Source organism: Nilaparvata lugens, chromosome 10, assembly GCF_014356525.2.
Source record: "Nilaparvata lugens isolate BPH chromosome 10, ASM1435652v1, whole genome shotgun sequence".
NCBI classification, from domain to species: domain Eukaryota; kingdom Metazoa; phylum Arthropoda; class Insecta; order Hemiptera; family Delphacidae; genus Nilaparvata; species Nilaparvata lugens.
In genome coordinates this window covers 22,372,498-22,391,166 of record NC_052513.1, presented here as the reverse complement: position 1 = coordinate 22,391,166, position 18,669 = coordinate 22,372,498, and the positions used below count along the sequence as shown (strand labels likewise).

The 18,669-nt window shown below is 34.7% G+C and overlaps 1 protein-coding gene across 7 annotated transcripts in view; it reads left to right on the top strand.

The window, feature by feature from the left end:
• The window catches only part of LOC111044806 (sex peptide receptor), a 364,455-nt gene extending 346,686 nt beyond the window's left edge, over positions 1-17,769 (top strand). For all 7 annotated transcript variants that reach the window (XM_039436572.1, XM_039436574.1, XM_039436573.1 and 4 more), the window contains 2 exons: positions 5,577-5,928; positions 11,483-17,769. In XM_039436572.1, the coding sequence (XP_039292506.1) occupies positions 5,603-5,928; positions 11,483-12,335 (1,179 nt within the window). In that variant the 5' untranslated portion in view covers positions 5,577-5,602 and the 3' untranslated portion in view covers positions 12,336-17,769. The remainder of the gene's footprint in view (positions 1-5,576; positions 5,929-11,482) is intronic.
• The last annotated feature ends 900 nt before the right edge of the window (positions 17,770-18,669 follow it).

Sequence of the window (18,669 nt, the reverse complement as noted above, 5' to 3'; positions counted from 1 at the left end):
TGTCAGTATACTTTTTTTTCGAAATAACCTACCAATTGTTTGTGGAGCAGCATCTCAAATAATTTAAAAATTATTTCTATTATACAAATAGGTCGGTAATTCTCTATGTCAGACTTATCACCCTTCTTGAATACAGGGATCATCTTCACCCTTTTCAGTTTGTCAGGGAAAATCCCCATGTCCAGACACTGGTTGAAAATGTGGGCTAGAACTTCTGAGATTTCGGAAGCAGCCGTTTTCAGTATTGAAGAGTTAAGGCCATTCACATCCAGACAGTTGCTGTTATTCATTCTGTGAATTGTGTCAAAAACTTCTTCCACGGTGAAATGCTCAAAGATGAACTTTGATTCTGGCTTTGGCACTTCTGATAAGTAGTAATTGGAGTCGAAAGTACTCTTAGGAATGTTTTTGTTCTGGGCTTCTATTCTATCTGAGAAGAAACTGTTTATTTCATCACCGGACAACTTACAGGAACTATTTAATGAAGAACTATTCCTACCAAGATGCCTATTAAAAGGAAGCAAGATTAGTTTTCCTCCCAGAATATTCTCAGCTATCTCTCTCATTTGAAATTGTCTCAAAGAGGAAAAAAACTCCAAATTCCTTCTCTTGTGAATTTTGCTCGTCAAAAACATAAATATATCATAATTCGTATCTGTTTCCACTGTCGATCAAGATATCTTATATTTCAATTCTTGATTTGCTGAACAAATATTGGAATACAAAACATAATGAAATACTCTGATAAGATTTAGTGTCTTGGAAGGACTGTTCATAATCAAAGGACACTCTATAAAAACTTCTCATGACGAATTATTCAGTTTGTGACTTTGAGATGATTTTAAAAAATCATGGCAAAATGACATAACAATCCCTCTGAACAATATTTATAAGAGTTTCTTTCAAAACTTTCTGATAGAATCTTGGTTACACAATTTTGATCTTACAACAATTGCTCTCGCCAGGTAACTGCAAACGCTGGAAACTGTAACAAACTCCACGAGAAAATTTTGTCCTGTGAAATCTTCCTATTATGAAATTCTTGTTGTTCCAACCGGTTCATTGTAGGGCTTACTTCTTCATTCATCAACACGAAGTCATATGTCTGTATATCAAACGCTCTTCGATCGAACTTTGAGATTTCGAATATAATTTCCAAGCATTATACAAAATTTCTACATGTTGCAAAATATGTACGAACAAACCTAGGCAATCATAATATTTTTTTTCAAATAATCAATAATTCATAGAACTGTTATACCTGAGTCAAGGTACTGTTTATTATTAATAATAATTATTGCTGTTATTAATAATAATTATTACTGTTATTATTATTAATAATAACAATAATTGTTATATTACCTTTCGTATTGAAAAGCAATAAACTATGTCAGCTTGACGCAAAGCTCGATCAAATTGGAGAAGTATAGATTGATCTCCATCAATTTCCAGTTTGAAAACCGTATCCAATTATTATTCCTCATAACATATTTGCTAGCTTGAGATGAATCTGCAATTGGAGTTATATCAATACCCATCAGTATCACTTTCATCTTCAGTGTGGGTCAGCTTCACACAGTCATGTGTTGTGGTCTTTTGGATATACTACCTCTGTTCAAGTGGAGCTACCATTGGTCCCACTCAACTTAATGGATTGATCACTGATGCATTGTCGTTTATGCACACTCCTCCGTTCCAAGTGGTTGTGACTACTCCACAGATCATGCAAAATTAACTCTAATTCGCAATCATAACCGAGTTTCCAGTTTCAGAACCAGATGTTACCCCACTCAGTGTGTCAGTAACGAGACACAGGCGAAGCATTAAGTTGAGACCTCGAGCCTCTTGACTAGAATTAAGAGCGCGCGCTTAGTCTGAGTCACGACACCGGACTTAGCCAGGCCACCACGCAATATTCCGATTCACAATGGCTTTCTGTTCTAAACATCATGAAAAGACGGCTGGAGAGACATCTCATTTGGCTGAGTACCCTGTGACCGCCGCTACAGCTTCTCTGTGAAACGATGCTGCCAGAGTCACCGTTCACGACTACGGTTATTGCTATGTCGCTTTGTATACCCCCTTCCACCATTCACCCACTCAACAATCACCACAGATGCTTTGTAAGCAAAGGGAGCTTTGGTATTTCGAAATTTTCCTGGATTCTATAACAGTGTCTAATGTACTGTGATAATTTAATTCAGAGTTTGTGCAGAGGCAAAATGAAGAAGAATATTTTTATCTTGCTGGGAGCCAGATGATGTGGATTGTTTGTCATTTCGGTGCTTATTATGGGAAATAATCTGATTCTTTTGTCAGTTTGTGAAACTAGAGGGAATTATATCAATAGAGATCTGAATCATCAGTTGATATCATCAATAATAATTAATCAGAATAATTTCGATTGAATATCAAGATTTTGAATTTCTTCAAAATAAGTTATGAATGGTTCAAATGGAACATAAGATAACGTTTGCAGCATGTCTTAACTAACTGCATTGTAATTCATACTATGTTAATGATTGTGATACGAGATATTGACCAGAAACATTATAGACAAGAGTCGAATTGGTGTAACGGGATAAGCCTAAAGAAAGCGATACGAAAATACCGTTCAATACTACAGAATAGCTCTATTTTTCTTTGATCGTGTGTCCTGAGCAAAATATCAAAGCGGAACTCGTTTGTCCATGTGATGTTACAGATACATGCGATAAAATCTTTGAGAATAACAACATCCTTCCCACAGGACTGTGGGAATCATCTCATTATTCCTTGTTTCGGTCTCCTCTTCTTTTTCCTTCTTTTGAATCCTGTTGCTTCTCTCCCTAATTTCTCACTCCCTACTCTTTTCTCTCTCCTTTCGCTCCACCATACGCTTTACATTTTCTCCTCATCCTTTCGCTGACATTTTTTCATTACTTTTTTAGTGTTCTTATTTCACTCACTTTCTCATCCTTCCAACTATATTACATTCTACACATTACTATAAATTGTAAGACACTCATTTTAAGTCCTAATTCACTTCTCATTTTCATTTATCTATCCAATTTCTTACGGTGCAGCATCATAATCATACAACAAAGGAAATAATGGGAGAGAATCGTTCACTGTTTTGCAGTATTTTCTTTTGTGCTCTGTCCTTATCTTCTAATAATTTCTCCATAATTCGCTCTCATTCCACATTTAGCACAATCATCTCCTTCCTCCTTCTCTAATTTTCAATTTCAATTTCCTCACTTCATACTCCTCTCCAATTATTGCCCTTACATTGATCTCAGGATATTCTAACCATTTTTCATCCCTTTACTTCCTTCTTTATAATCCCAACATTCCCTTATCACCTTACTTCCTTTCTCTCATCTTCTGCTCATTCACTTCTACTTCTCCCTCCATCACTCTTACTTTTTCTCCCATCCAAATTCCTTCTCCCCCTTCTTCTTCGTCACTCTATTTCTTAGCAGTAGCCATTTGCTTGCCCCGAAGCGTTCGACGCTGGTCTCAAAGTTTGTGGGTTACAACCCTTTTCCACCCCCTCCCAATTCCAAGTGAAACCGCTTTCTCGAAGAATACAGAGCCTCGTAGTCTCCTTTTGCGTCGTGCGCCCCTAGGGAGATCGAATACAATCCTTGACCTTTGAAAAGGAAATTGTGCAGGACTAGCAGATATACATTATTCAGTGGTTTCATGCGTTCACCATCCCAAACATATAATTCACAATTAGCTTTGTTCGGTGCTAGAATACGAGTGCAGTCGTGTTGTGGATAGAGCTACTTTCTAATAATGGCGTGTTTGTCTAGTTTGGGGCGGAAAGCATCCAATTGTTGCTTTTTCCGGTAGAAAGACTTCCGACTGAGGTTGAATCGTCAGTGTAATCCCTATCCAATATTGTAACTGCCTTCAGTAAGCAGTTCTGGCTGTACGCTATCTTGCTCCTGCTTTATTTGATTCCCCAAATGAGTTTTATTGAGAATCATGCATGAGAATTGGCAAATGTATTAGACATTACACATAATCTTGTACTTGCATGAAGAAATTTCTTAATATCATTGAAATGTTTAAAATGTATGCTAGTATAACATGTTAATAGCTAGATCTGACAGGTAGGTGATCATGGATAACTTTGAGCCAGCAAAGGAATGAAATTCAAATATTATAAGAAATGTTGTTTGATCAATTCCATTAGTTCTGATTTTGTTGTGATCCACCGACTGCAAACTCAATGATTCTGGTCATTATTCACACTCATTGCGTTCAACTATACACTATACCAAAAATTTTCACTTACTACCTGTGAATGAATTTATTCTGTATGGTTTGGTAGATGGAACCTCAAATATTAGCTTCTATATCGATGCTTGAGAGATTTATATAGAAAAGTGTTGAAACAAAGGCTGAGTAACAAGACCTATATACTCACTCTTGTTTGGGAAAGACTTAGCCTGATTGAAAAGCTCAGTCATCAACTATAAATTTTATAGTCCAGTATCCAATTAACTTCTTCCGGGGTGAGAGTCGAACAACACGCAATAAATTACATTCGAGCAATCTCGAACAAAATGAATTCACCCCACTGACACCCCCCCACACTTCAACACCCTTTTCACATCACCACTAGCAACAACCGCTCTCCTTTTAATGCTCCCTCTAGAATTTCTACAACAAAGGAAAATTCTTTCTTCCTTCTCCGACGGAAATGAAGTGAGTGGCCTACACTGAAAGAAAAACTGGAACACAATCTAGCTGTGCTAAATGAGACTAGTGAGACCGACTGACTGTTTAGCCACCAGAACTGGAAAACTCTCTGATTTGCCAAATGGCTGTCAAAGGACAGTGAGGAAGTAGTTTAGTTGTAGAGGGTGTTATTTTGATCAGTACCAATTTTTCTCAATTAATTTTAAGGGATATTTAGGATAGAATTCTCGGGTTTGATACACTTTTTCCAATCTACTTGAATATTATAATCACATTATAGCCAAATTATTTATAATAATTTAATTTAATGATATTATACAAACCCTATCCACTTGAATCGATTTCAATAATTGAACTCGTCACAATGAATTATTAATAAAAGTAACGAAAACTACTTATTTAGTAGTCATGATGTTTGGAATACGATGTTCTCAATATTATTGTTGAGAAGCTCTCGAAGATAGTTTCTCTTGATGATCAAACAAACTTTAATAAGTTGGCATAGTTCGATTTTAGGAATAATTGGGATGAATATGACATTTTCTCACTAGAATAATTCAACATGAAGAGTGCAATTACACAAAAGCCGGTTAAATTTCAACCGTGATTAATTTCACAAGAACCAATCAGAGAATCTAAAAGTCATATCCAAAGGGCCTTCTCTGATTGGTTCTCGTGAAATTAATCACGGTTGAAATTTAACCGGCTTTGACATTCAGTTATTGTGATGTATCCCAGGCATAAACCACTCTCATGACTGGACGTATACTAATTAAACATAGCAGGTGTTCAAGAATGTCTCTATTTAAATATTTGTGTTCTTCATAACATTTTATTGGGTGAATATTTTTTTTTTTGACTTTGATTTCGTGTTGTTGCAGGCGTGTTAGAGAACACGTACGGCATCATGAGCCTGATGTCAGCTGCTAGCAACATGTCGAACGCCACGTCGGCGGCAGCAGCGGACGGCGTGACGGCAGCGCTATACTGCGGCGAGCGTTGGCAAGCGCTGCACGATGGCTACCGACCGTGGCATGGCTGCACTGCGCTGCTCGTGTGTCTGTTTGGCTCGGTCGCCAACACGCTCAACATAGCCGTGCTAACCAGGCGCGAGATGTACTCCCCCACCAACGCCATCCTCACTGGTCTCGCCATTGCTGATCTACTGGTCATGCTAGAGTACATACCGTTCACGCTGCACATGTACATACTGACTAGGCCGGCTGAAGTCAGGTGAATGCAAAAAATTGAATTGAATTTATATCAATTAATTACATGAAATCACTACCTAGTTTCTTTATCATATTTTATATCAAACACGACTAGTTTCGGCAATTATACAAGTAGTGTTTAAGGAGAACATTCGAGTAGCCTTTCAAGATACATACACTACTGAGATACATTCTTAATTTGGAATAATATATCAATGGATAATAATGTGGTTTCCTATTAATTGATTTGAATTGATTTATTTTTGGAAATTAATAATTTCAATTGATCAATGGAGCTGATCATGAAGCTGCGTTCATAACAGAGGTTATACACTTTGTCATCGGTTAGAAAGCTTTATTTTATTGATCTTGCTATCATTATACAACCTCAACAAGCTTTCATGCGTTGTTGTTAAGAAGCTCACAAATACACTCACAACATAAATCTTAAACTTTCTACCTACACTAATATTCCTTTATTTGTTCTGTCTTCAATATTCTGTATTTTTTGTTCAACCAGTGATTTTTCAATGCTTTTCTTCTCCCAATATTTTATTTGTCCATATCATTTTTTTTCATGAACCACTTTTGAAAAATATACTTTTATATATTCATTTACTTTTGTGGTTAGGTTACTGATGTTGTTACTAATGCTAAGGTTGTTATTTTAATATATTCAAAACAATAATGTATCCATTAGGTGTGAAACATAAATATTTACACTTCAAAAAAATTTATTCAGTTCTTCAACTCCCCGAAACATCTCGTCTACTCACATTTTCGTAGAACAACTTCAATAAATGCCGTTGATGAATTAGAAAGAGGATAGATGTTATTGAATACCGCAATCAAAAACACTGGATTCACAATATTATACTGTTTACTCAACAGGGACTTGATTGATAAAAGCTCAGCATTTCAGGTAAATGTAATGTCTATATATACAGGGTGATTCATAATTATGGTGGAATATTTTGATACGTGATAGTAGAGGTAAAAATAAGAAAAAGTTCATATAAACATATATCCATAAGCTATACAGGGTGAAAGATTTCGCCCGGAATTCAGTTCCTCTGGTGAAATACACCGATGCTGAATTGTTTGGGGACTAGTTTTTGAAAAACCTATGATGGATTCATATGGAAAAATATCTGAAAAATTGAATAAAACTAGTCTGAAAGCTGCAGTGTGAGTAGTTTTTGAGAAAAAAGTTGAAATATGCAAAAAATTTAAGTAGAAAAACACAGACTTCTACGTTTGATGCCCAATAACTTTCTTTAATGACCAGTAAATAAATATTTTTTCGCAATAAAAATTGTAGAGAATTTAATTCTGAAAAGAATTATGTAAGCTGTGTAAACTAAATCCAAATAAAAGTTGAATAAAATGTATTCTTATGTAGTACATTACACCATAAAAATTTGCTGTTTTATGAGGAGAGAACTAATAACTCATAGGTTGTAGCTGATTGCAAATAAAACATGGATTTCAATAACAGCTGATTTATTATGTTTTAAATAAGAAAATATTCAAATGAAATCATCAGCTGAAAATTATTTTCAGAATACTTTAGCTCACTGTTGAACAAAAAATAAACAAACTGTAAGTTAGGCCTACTGTAACCGCGCTGTGTTTTTTGTTTAATCTATTAACCAGTTATTAGTAACCATTCCACTTTGCTTTCGTGTTGAGTGTTAACTTTTTAAAAAATGGCAGGTAATCTTAGACATTATTCATACTCCGAATTAGCTGACATGCATTTAATGTATGGAGTGGGACACTACTGTAATAGTACTGAAGCAAGACGTTTGTATCAAGAGAACTTTCCTAACCGAATATGTCCAAGTTCAAGGATTTTTGCCACTATTCATCAACGTCTGTCTGAAACAGATTCTTTGATATCAAAAGAGCACATTTATGCAGGCAGACCCCGATCTACTATGACTGTTGAGTAAGAAGATCAAGTTCTTAATAAAATTTATGAACATCCAGAGAAGAGCACAAGAGAATTGTCAGTGCAGTTTAATGTCAATCAATCTATTATTTGGAGGATACTAAAATAGCAGAAATTACATCCATACCACCTCCAGAAAGTTCATACTCTATTGCCACGAGACTGTATTCCCCGTGCTAGTATTTGCCAATGGTTTTTAGTGAAAATTGATTACCCAAACTTTTTAACAACCGTTTTATTTACCGACGAGGCACACTTTACAAGAACTGCTATCGTTAACGTCCACAACCAACATATTTGGGCAGCTAAGAATCCTCATAATCTTAATCTTTCACAACATCAGTTTTCAGTAAACATTTGGGCAGGAATCATAGGAGATCATCTACTTCTGTTTGAGCTTCCTCCCAGGCTTAATGGCATAATTTAACTAGTCTTTTGGTATAAGTTTAATGTCATTTAGATATGCTACTTTCATATAAGATAAACTTTTCATAAAGAACCGAATATTTTATTTGCAATCAGCTACAACCTATGAGTTATTAGTTCTCTCCTCATAAAACAGCAAATTTTTATGGTGTAATGCACTACATAAGAATGCATTTTATTCAACTTTTATTCGAATTTAGTTCACACAGCTTACATAATTCTTTTCAGAATTAAATTCTCTACAATTTTTATTGCGAAAAAATATTCTTTTACTGGTCATTAAAGAAAGTTATTGGGCATCAAACGTAGAAGTCTGTGTTTTTCTACTTAAATTTGTTGCATATTCCAACTTTTTTCTCAAAAACTACTCACACTACAGCTTCCAGACTAGTTTTATTCAATTTTTCAGATATTTTCCCATATGAATCCATCATAGGTTTTTCAAAAACTAGTCCCCAAACAATTCAGCATTGGTGTATTTCACCAGAGGAACTGAATTTCGGGCGAAATCTTTCACTCTGTATAGCTCGCTAATGAAGCGTTTATGAATATATGTTTATATGAACTTTTTTTCTTATTTTTACCTCTACTATCACGTATTAAAATATTTCACCATAATTATGAATCACCCTGTATAAAATAATCTAATCACGTTTCAAATAATGCAGTATAACCTTAATTATACGTTTCATGTGGCTACTGGGCGCTTAGCCAGAGAAGCAGAAAGGCCAAATTGACAAGTTTACTGATGTATTTACAAGAAAAAACAAGCTGAAACTATATTTTTACACTAATTGTGTATAATATAATTATCATTCAGACTCAAACTTGAGGATATTTGGAACTGGAATAAATAGTACACATGAAAATTTCATATAATGGTCAGGTTAGACTTAAGTCTGTCCTGAGGGCTGATCACTAGCCTAATCCTTGATCAGTCCTGGGCCTATTAACTCATTTATTTATCTACATTAATAGAAAAATTAAAACATAAGCTTACAGCTTTGATCGCATAGACAAATTAATCAAAACAAATTAATGGGCACCGTATAAGTATAAGCAAAGTTTTGCTGCATAACTTTTGTGTTTTCGGATAGGAGAATATTGAACTGTTAGTCACGGGTGAAGTATAACGTTTGTGAGGCTCATTGATGGCTCAAAATACATATCCAGACAAGTGATATGGCCATTTCTGCACTTGCTGATGACTTCTTGTAGATGGAGTATTATTATAATAATTGAATCTCATATAACTTTATAATATTCATTCTATTGTCATTTAGACTGAATTTGAAATAATTCTGTTGTGGAATGGTTGCAATATTTATTATCAGCATTAAAAATACTAAAGATTTGCACAAACAAACATTTTATTCGGTATAGGACATGTTCACCGTCTATTACTGATTTTTCACATTCTATGGTAACTGTAGGAAAAATTTAATGTGCAATACGTGTGCGAAGTTTCTTTGCTGCACTCAAGAAACCATCATTCCGTAAACGTTTCTTTCGGTGCAGCAAAGTGGCACTTTGCGCACTAGTTGCACAAAAAACTATTTCACAATTCTCTCAATTTTTGACAATCTTATAGTTCAAGAAAGTAAATTGTAATGATCGATTAACATAAGAAGAAAGACATTGTACGAAATATGTATCGGCTAGAATACTGGAAATATAGAGCGCAATAAAGAAGAGAGCCACCATTTTACCGGTTGGCAAGTAGTGTGCAATATTTGAAAGCAAAGTTTGTCACTTTAGTACGAGAAAATAGTGGTAGCAGTTCTATCCAAGAAAGAGTTGATCAATGAAAGCAAACAGACCAGATGTGCTTCACTGGTTTATAGCTCTGGTTATTTCTACGGAGCTCCGTTTAAGACCAGCAGCATTCTCACCCAATAAGTTCACGCAAAACACCAGTGTTAAACATACTTGTTAGAACTTTTTTCCACCCACAAGTTTCCAGAAACAGTTCCATTTGTAGCTTGCAACTTTATTTTTGAAAGTTCGAACATTTGTTTCATTCTCGACAAAACTTGTAATGCAAAACGTGAATTTTTTGGAAACTTTTTCACAACTTGTTCAAGAGTAGAGTGATGGTCTGTGGAGGCTTTTCTTTGAACACAACGGTGAATGAGATTTACTTCGAGCTTCTCTTTCTGCCACGATGGATTGCCAAAGTCCCGTCTGACTTTCTAATCAATCATTGACAAGCGACTAGCTGAAATTGAGAACAAAGTTGGAATCGAGCTTTAAAGTTACTGATCCTTGATATTGGATGAGAAGGTAGATCACTTTCCATCTGACCGGACAAGTCCCCAAGATTAACCAAAAAAATTCAACATAGAACAGGATTCAAGAAAAAAGATAAAACCCATAAACAGAATGAATATAATTTTTTTTTTCAGTATATACGGTACGTTAAATCTATACTGAATTCTATCAGTCTTTAGTTCCACTGATTTATTTCACTTCTTCTACATTTACTCTCTTAATCTCAAACCCCGTCATTCTCTATATATCTATATATTCTCTGTATATCTTTCTATTGGCTTGGAAGGTGTGTGTAAACTTCAATTTCCACTCTTTCAATACTTGATCTACTATTCACAAATTTTTGTCTCTGTTTCATATGAATTAAATATAAGGACATTCTCCACTCTCCCTCTCACGTACAGATTCGTCCAGCTCCGATAAATGTTTGAAAATAAAGTTATAGGCATACGCAATAGCAATACTGAATTACTAACACATCAACTTTCCGACTCTTAACTATTCTACTTTGATTTTTCCCCAATATGCAATCATTGCTTGTGACCGTAATCTCTTCACAACTCTACATACAATGCAGTTATGTGGGCGATAAAAATTATGCAAAACGAATATAAATATCGGGAGATATAAATAGACAGGATTTCAGGAGACTATAGATCGAGATTTTACAATTATTGGAATCAAACAATAATATATGGATATGCTGGAATGGAATGACAATATCATGCAGTACACGTTTATATTGTTTTCATTAGTGCATAACCATGTGTCATTTCAGTAACTGGATGATTTTTTCTTCTATTTTCATAGTAACCATATAGAAAAAGTGAAATAAATATATGCTGGCATCTATTTCTGTATCATTTTGTATGATGATATAGTCGACATGACAATAATAATCGACTGTACGCGGTTCTGTCAACAGATTCACGTACGGCTGGGCAGCATTCGTGCTGTTCCACTCAAACTTCACGCAGGTCGGCCATTCGATCTCAATCTGGCTGACAGTGACTCTGGCCGTGTGGCGCTACATAGCGGTGGCCCACCCTCAGCACAACCGCGAGTGGTGCAGTATGCAGCGCACAATCTGCGTCATATTGACAGGCTACTTGGTCTGTCCACTCATCTGCATCCCCGTCTACTTCTCGTTCGATATCAGACCTGAAGTGAGCCTCGTCGACGAGTCGGGCGAGTTCTCCAAGTCCAACGATTCATCGATTCCAGTGCACAACGCCACCCTCTTCTACGTCAGCCTCAGCGAGCTCAGTCAGGCAAACAACAATCTCCTTTACGACATAAACTTCTGGATTTACAGTGTAGTCATCAAGATCATACCCTGTATAGCATTAACCATATTGAGCTTAAGACTGGTGTGTGCGCTCATGGATGCCAAAAAACGCAGACAAAAACTGACTAGTGGTAGCAGTAGAAAAAGTGTGAAGAACTTGGACAAAGAACGTCAAACTGACCGCACAACACGTATGCTACTAGCCGTTCTACTCTTATTCCTTATCACCGAGTTTCCACAAGGTATACTGGGTCTACTCAGTGTTGTCCTTAACAAAAAGTTCTTCAACGAGTGTTACATCAGTTTGGGTGAGGTGATGGACATTTTAGCACTGTTCAACTCTGCCATCAACTTTATCCTATACTGTGCGATGAGTCGACAGTTTCGAACGACGTTCAGTATTCTGTTCAGGCCTAGTTGGATGCCCGTGCCTCAGGTGGAGGCCAACGGCCATAACGGTCACACTACCACTCAGGTCACTCAGGTCTAGCAGAGGAGACACAAGAGGGTTCCCTGCACTTCACTTTGAACAAAGAGCGAGGTTTTGTAGGCTTCAATCTCAAGGACGATCAATAATCAACTGCAATTACTTCTCCTAAACTATTCATACTATACTCTATCCTATCGTCCTATTATTAAATCACTGATAGCTGCGAGAAAAAAGATTCTTAGAAATACTTTTTCCACTAACACAAACAGTTTTTATCAACATCCCATCGGATGGTTTAAAAAAATTTCTCGAGCATTGCACATCTTAAAAGGTTATTCTCAATTGATTACATACTCCTCTCTTAGAGTATCTCTATATGATTTATCTCAAAATTACTGAGCTTCTCTCGGAATTTGATGATACCTTGATCAAATTCATAATCTGGATTAGGAATGTTTTATGACCAAGTAGGAGATAAAACGTTGGAGAAAACACGAGGATCATGGTATGATTCACGATGAAGTTCATGATAAAAAGTTAACAAAAAAGCATTGCATGAGATCAAAAGTATGACTCAAGAAGGAAAGCTAGAGTATTTCACATCTATTTTCGTACCATTGATGATTATTCCTTGATTACCGATATCAATCATTGTGTTGTGTTCGAGTTTCTTGAAAATATCATGAGATAATATCATCTATCCAAGATCAACATTGTTGGATTGACGCTTATGTTACTATTAGAATTATGCTTACATTCTACTATAAGATTAATGGTGATCCTGGAAGTTTCAAAAAGTATAGGAAATATTGATTGTCCTTGATTGAAGCCTCGAAAATCAATCGAATACATCATCTTCTTATGTACTTGGTGAATTTTCTGACTGATCGTAATCCTCCTACATTATTGTACCTGTCACACAACCTGATTTTAGAAGTATAAACCTCGATCGAACAATATAATTATTGATCATTCACATTTCATTATCTGTATAGCACACATCGAGAGTAAGGTTTCAAATTGATTTCGTGATACAGTATCCTGAACTGGATGGATTATAATGCTATTTAATCGCGGAATTCGATCAGTATCATTCAGCAAGTTCACATGTATCACTTCGCCCAGAGTTCCCTAGTGATAAATTAATTCTTGATCTTTATTCAAAGTGCACTATCAATCTACTAGTTGTAAACCCTCTTGTTATCTATCTTATTAGAACTTCCAACTGTGAATTCCTCAAAGTTCGAAATTGCTGGATTAACTCTGTCTGATCTTTATAAATGTGGTGAGAGTACAGAAGTGATATCTCACTTATATTGGAATAAGTTATCGGTGAGAAAAGTGGTCGATTCCAAATCAATTTCTTTTTATGATGATTATTCTCCCAAATGGAATACTTTTCTTTAGTATAATATTTATTATCATTCTCTCAATCATTTTTTCAATTATCCTTTTTTATGTTACGATTCTCTGCTCTATTTGGTTGTACAGTAACTGGTCACATCAATCGATTCTTCATTGTATGCAGTTATTTTGATTAATTCTTGTGCATTTCCTGTGTATTGGTTCTTCAGTATTTCTGTATTCATTTCAGTATCATTCTGATTGATTCATTCTTTCTGAGGATTTGATCATTCCAGTATCATTCTGTCTAATTCTTTTTGACATTTTTTTTGCTCCATTCCGATTACTGTGAATAGGACATTTTCATTATGAATCTAATAATTAGAAAAGATTGGAATCCAATCTGAAAACGAGAATGAATAAGTTATAATATCCACATCTCATCAATATTTCAATGGAACAAATTAATTTTTCGTATTTCTTCAACCAAACAGATATTGATTTTATTCAGCTTGAATAATCATTATGAGAGCGCATTATCTGATAATAATTCAATGATCATAATTGAAAAAGCTTTCATCTCCAGAGCTTCCAGTACCTAACAAATATTCTTTCTCTGTAATCCGTCTCAGTCCATCTAATTATAAATTTCTACTTTTCTCTTCCACTTAAATTGAACGAATTCTTCTTTGTCCTGAATAATCATTGTTAAATTCGTCCAGCCCACATTTTCAATCTATCCTTTTTCAAATTTCAATGTAGCTATCCATCACTTATTTAATTAGATAAACGTGTCTTAAATCATTGATTCATCCAGTTAATTCTGATTCATTCTCTTCTTCTCTCTCTACAAGGTACTTATTAAACAATTCTATGTTATTTGATTTTTTTTTTAATTTTATTCTCTGGTAACTAGTAGTAGTGATTGTTACCTTATAGTTTCTATTCTAATGATTCATGAGTCAGGTTCCAGTGTTTCCTTATGTGATTTTCCAGAGGGATAAGTACTTGACAATATCATCTTGAGATTGATTTATTCTCAACGAATCTTCATTGTCAGCTATTGTTGTAAAAATATTATGAAAGTTGTAAAATTTCAGGAATTTCATATTATTAATGAATTTTGATTGCAAATCCCGTACATTTCACAAAAAACTTGGATTTTCTCAAAAATAATAGAAGAATCTACTCAATATCCTAAATGGACACTAACTTTACTATTGAAACGTTTTACATTGCACAAAAATTGCCCAAACAAGGTATTATATTATTTTTATCTCACGTAAGGTAGTAGGCTACAAGCTTTCTGCTTATTCGGAATGTAAATATAGGAAATATTAATATCTTCCAAACAAATGTTTTACCAAATTTGTATCCTACATGTACATTGTTCATGAAAAATTTCCATTGTAAATAATTATCTTTCAAAAACGATTACCACTTGTAATATTATTTTAGCTGTGAGTCTACTAGTAATATATATTTTTGTAATAGCTTATTAAATTATAACTGTTATATTTCTGTGTTATAGCTATTTATGAAACGTTTTTTTCGAATGATATCTCTTGGAAACTCTTACTTGAAAAACTAGTATGCTCAAGTTTTTCTATTGTTACGATACATAAAAAATTACACACCATAATACAAAAAATGCCTGCTGCTAAGGCTTGAGTATGATTGATCCATTGCATAGCATTCGAGCCCCTGCTTTGCAATGAATCAAATTCTATTCTATCGATTTGTAGATTCTATGAATAATTGATGTAATTTTGAATGTATGTGGTTCATAGTAGACTAATAAGTCATGATAAGGAAACGGAGTATATTATTAAGAAATTATCAATATTTCATGCTTCTTTGTGGAAAAATATCGGCAATAAATATTTGTTTTACTAATTTGAAAATTCATTCCATCCAAAGGTATTCCAATTGCGACGAATCATTTGATATTTGCCACCTGTAATGTTTTCAACTGGCATAGTTTGTTTATCACTTGTAACAGTTTATTTCAATACTTTTCCAGAGTTCAATTTTGTCATTACAACATTAAAAACATTTCATCACTCATTTATTTTCATTTAATAAATTTCAACATAGGAAATCAACAAATTAAATTCCCATATTGGTGACCCCGACGTGATCTTCATGCTCCTCTTCAGAGCGTGAATAGATGAGAATGTCATCCATATAAACAGAGAAAATCTATTCCGTGTAAAACTTCATCCATAAATCGTTGAAAGGTTTGTCCAGCATTCCGCAGACCAAATGTCATTAAAGGAAATTCAAACAGGTCAAATGGAATGATAATTGCGGTTTTACCGATATCTTTCTCAGCACCTGGTATCTGCTGATGAGCTTTGACCAAATCAATTTTCGAAAAAATTGTGTATCCATCAATAAAATAAGTAGCATCTTGTATATGGCGAACCGGATAACGATCTGGGATTGTTCGAGCATTCAACCTGCGAAAGTCGCCACAGGGACGCCAAGATGAGTCACTTTTAGGTGCTAAGTGTAACGGAGACGACCAAGAACTCTCTGAAGGGCGAGTTGTTCCAGCTTTTAACATGTCATCAAATTCTTTGTGATCAATTTTCAGGGCATAACCGGCGAACTCTACTTGAAACTGGAGGTCCCGCAGTTGTTGGAATGTGATGGACAGTCTCATGTTTTATATGTGGTGGTAAACCAGGTGGACGAGTGACCTCCGCCAATTCAGAAAGGAGAGAGGAATAAGCAGAAGAATGTTGGATGGTTGTAATGCGGCTCTGTGACAGGTTGCGAGTTAAGCCAGATGGAGGCATCAATGATATGTTATGTGCGACAATCTGGTACAAGGTGATAATGACAAAGAAAATCAGAACCAATAATTGGTACGTCAACGTCAGCTACTACAAATCTCCATAAGAAATTGCGTCGGAGTCCTAAGTCAAAACTTCGGGTTAGGAACCCATAAGTTTTGATTTCGCTTCCATTTGCGGCAGTTAATTCGTAATTCACAGGAGAACATCGTTGTAATTGACGCCGAGGAAAACAGCATAAGTCAGAGCCTGTATCAACTAGAAAATTAATTTTAGAATTTTTATCAGCGACAATAAGACGGCTATTAGATGCAGACAAGCAGCAATCAGTTTCCGCCATTACTGATTGCTTTGGTTGTTTTCCGACCAGCTGCACTGTTTGGCACATTTCTAAGCTTTTTCTTGAACTATCATGGTAACAGCATAGGCCCTCTTCTGATTGGTGCGCCTTTTCACGTGCAGTGGATTTGTTTACATTCGAAGTGTTTTGAAACGTCTTGTAAAGTATGGCCTGGTCTTCAACCCACTAAAATGCATCTTTGGTGTCTTCGAGATTACTTTTATTGGATACAGCATATCTGCTGCCGGTATTCGAGCACCTGAAGACCGTGTAAAGGTAATCCAAGAATATCCTTTACCATGAGAATTGTTTTTATTGAATATGCCAGTGCAGTGTTGCTATTATCCCTAGCTTGCAAATAAAATTGCAAAAAGTTAAGGCGGTCCGGCTCGCAAATATACTGGGGTTCTGACCACAGCTCTAGCTCAGTGATAGATGCATGAATACTCTCAATATGATGAAACACTATGGGTTTCAGCAACTGATAATTAACAATTCTTACCGCTGCTCTCTGGAAGATATTGAAGATTATCAATAAGGAAATCAAAAAGATAGTCAGTGACTGATTATCAGTAACCATATATTCAATCAAGAATAATGAAAATCAACTATAATTCTTCTAATTAAGTTTCAAAACGCTCATCATGAATACAGGTATGCACTAATTTATCCTTTCGAAATTCCTTGTGACTTACTAGGCCAGCTCTAGAAGTTCACTGGATCCTTATATGATATATTGTAGACTTAATATTATAAATATCAGTAAAGATTCGCTGGCGGAATAATATGACTATCATCAAAGGATGATAAGTAATAGTTGCTCTGAATAAGATCAATCTTAATTAATTCACTAATTGTATATGCTGCAGAATAAAAATGCTTGATACCAAGACAGCTCAAACTGTATATCACGAGATGAATCAGGAAAAGGATAAAAACTTCTAATATTTTGTATGCTGACAAAAAACACAAATATATTCCCATGGAAAAAATATATATATAATTGAATCTCTTATAAATATAATTCCATATAAATAAATTCTTTAATATCTCAAATATCACAGGAATTGTTAGCATTCACAGTACTGGCACAGTTCGTGCCATGCACGGAAATAAGCTTCATATATATATATATATATATAATATATATATATATATATATATATATATATATATTTATTTATTTATTTATTTATTTATATATCAAGTATAAATCAAAATCATAATTTTATATATATCAAATATATTCATAAAAAGAGTTCCTATTAAATATATTATAGTGTTCGACACGTTGAAAAATTTTCAAACTTAAACCAGATTTATATAGTGCTTTTAAATAATTCCCCAATTCACTGATAAAGGCCTCTAGTCTAATGAGCTCATTTAAACTCAACACTCACCCGAATGACGTTCGCTGAAGTTCTTCTAGAATAATTAATTATCTCCAATTCTTTCGACTCCGCTGGGCTCCGGTATGGTCCAAATTGCATGTAAATCTCTATCAGTATTAAGTATATATATGCGGGAATAATTTACAATTAAGAACTCTTAAACAAACCCTGAGTTCACAAACAATCAAACATTAATTACAAATACTTGACATTTACAAAAGGATGCTTTTTAAATTAATTGAAAAGAGACCCTATCTCCATGTGTTGCAATATCGGTCGAGATCACAAGACAGAGAGAGCATTTCTTGGAAAGATTTTCATCTCTTCCTCTAAAATTTGTGAGCTCTCGTCTGATTGACTTTCTAGTCTTTGTACGACGTGATGTGATTGGTTACTTAAGATTCAGGGTTTCCTCAGCTTTTTTATACAAAAATGAATAAGATTATACTTAAATAACTTAATATATAATAGCCTATAAGCATTTCATTTGAATAAATCTTAATATATGATAATATAAT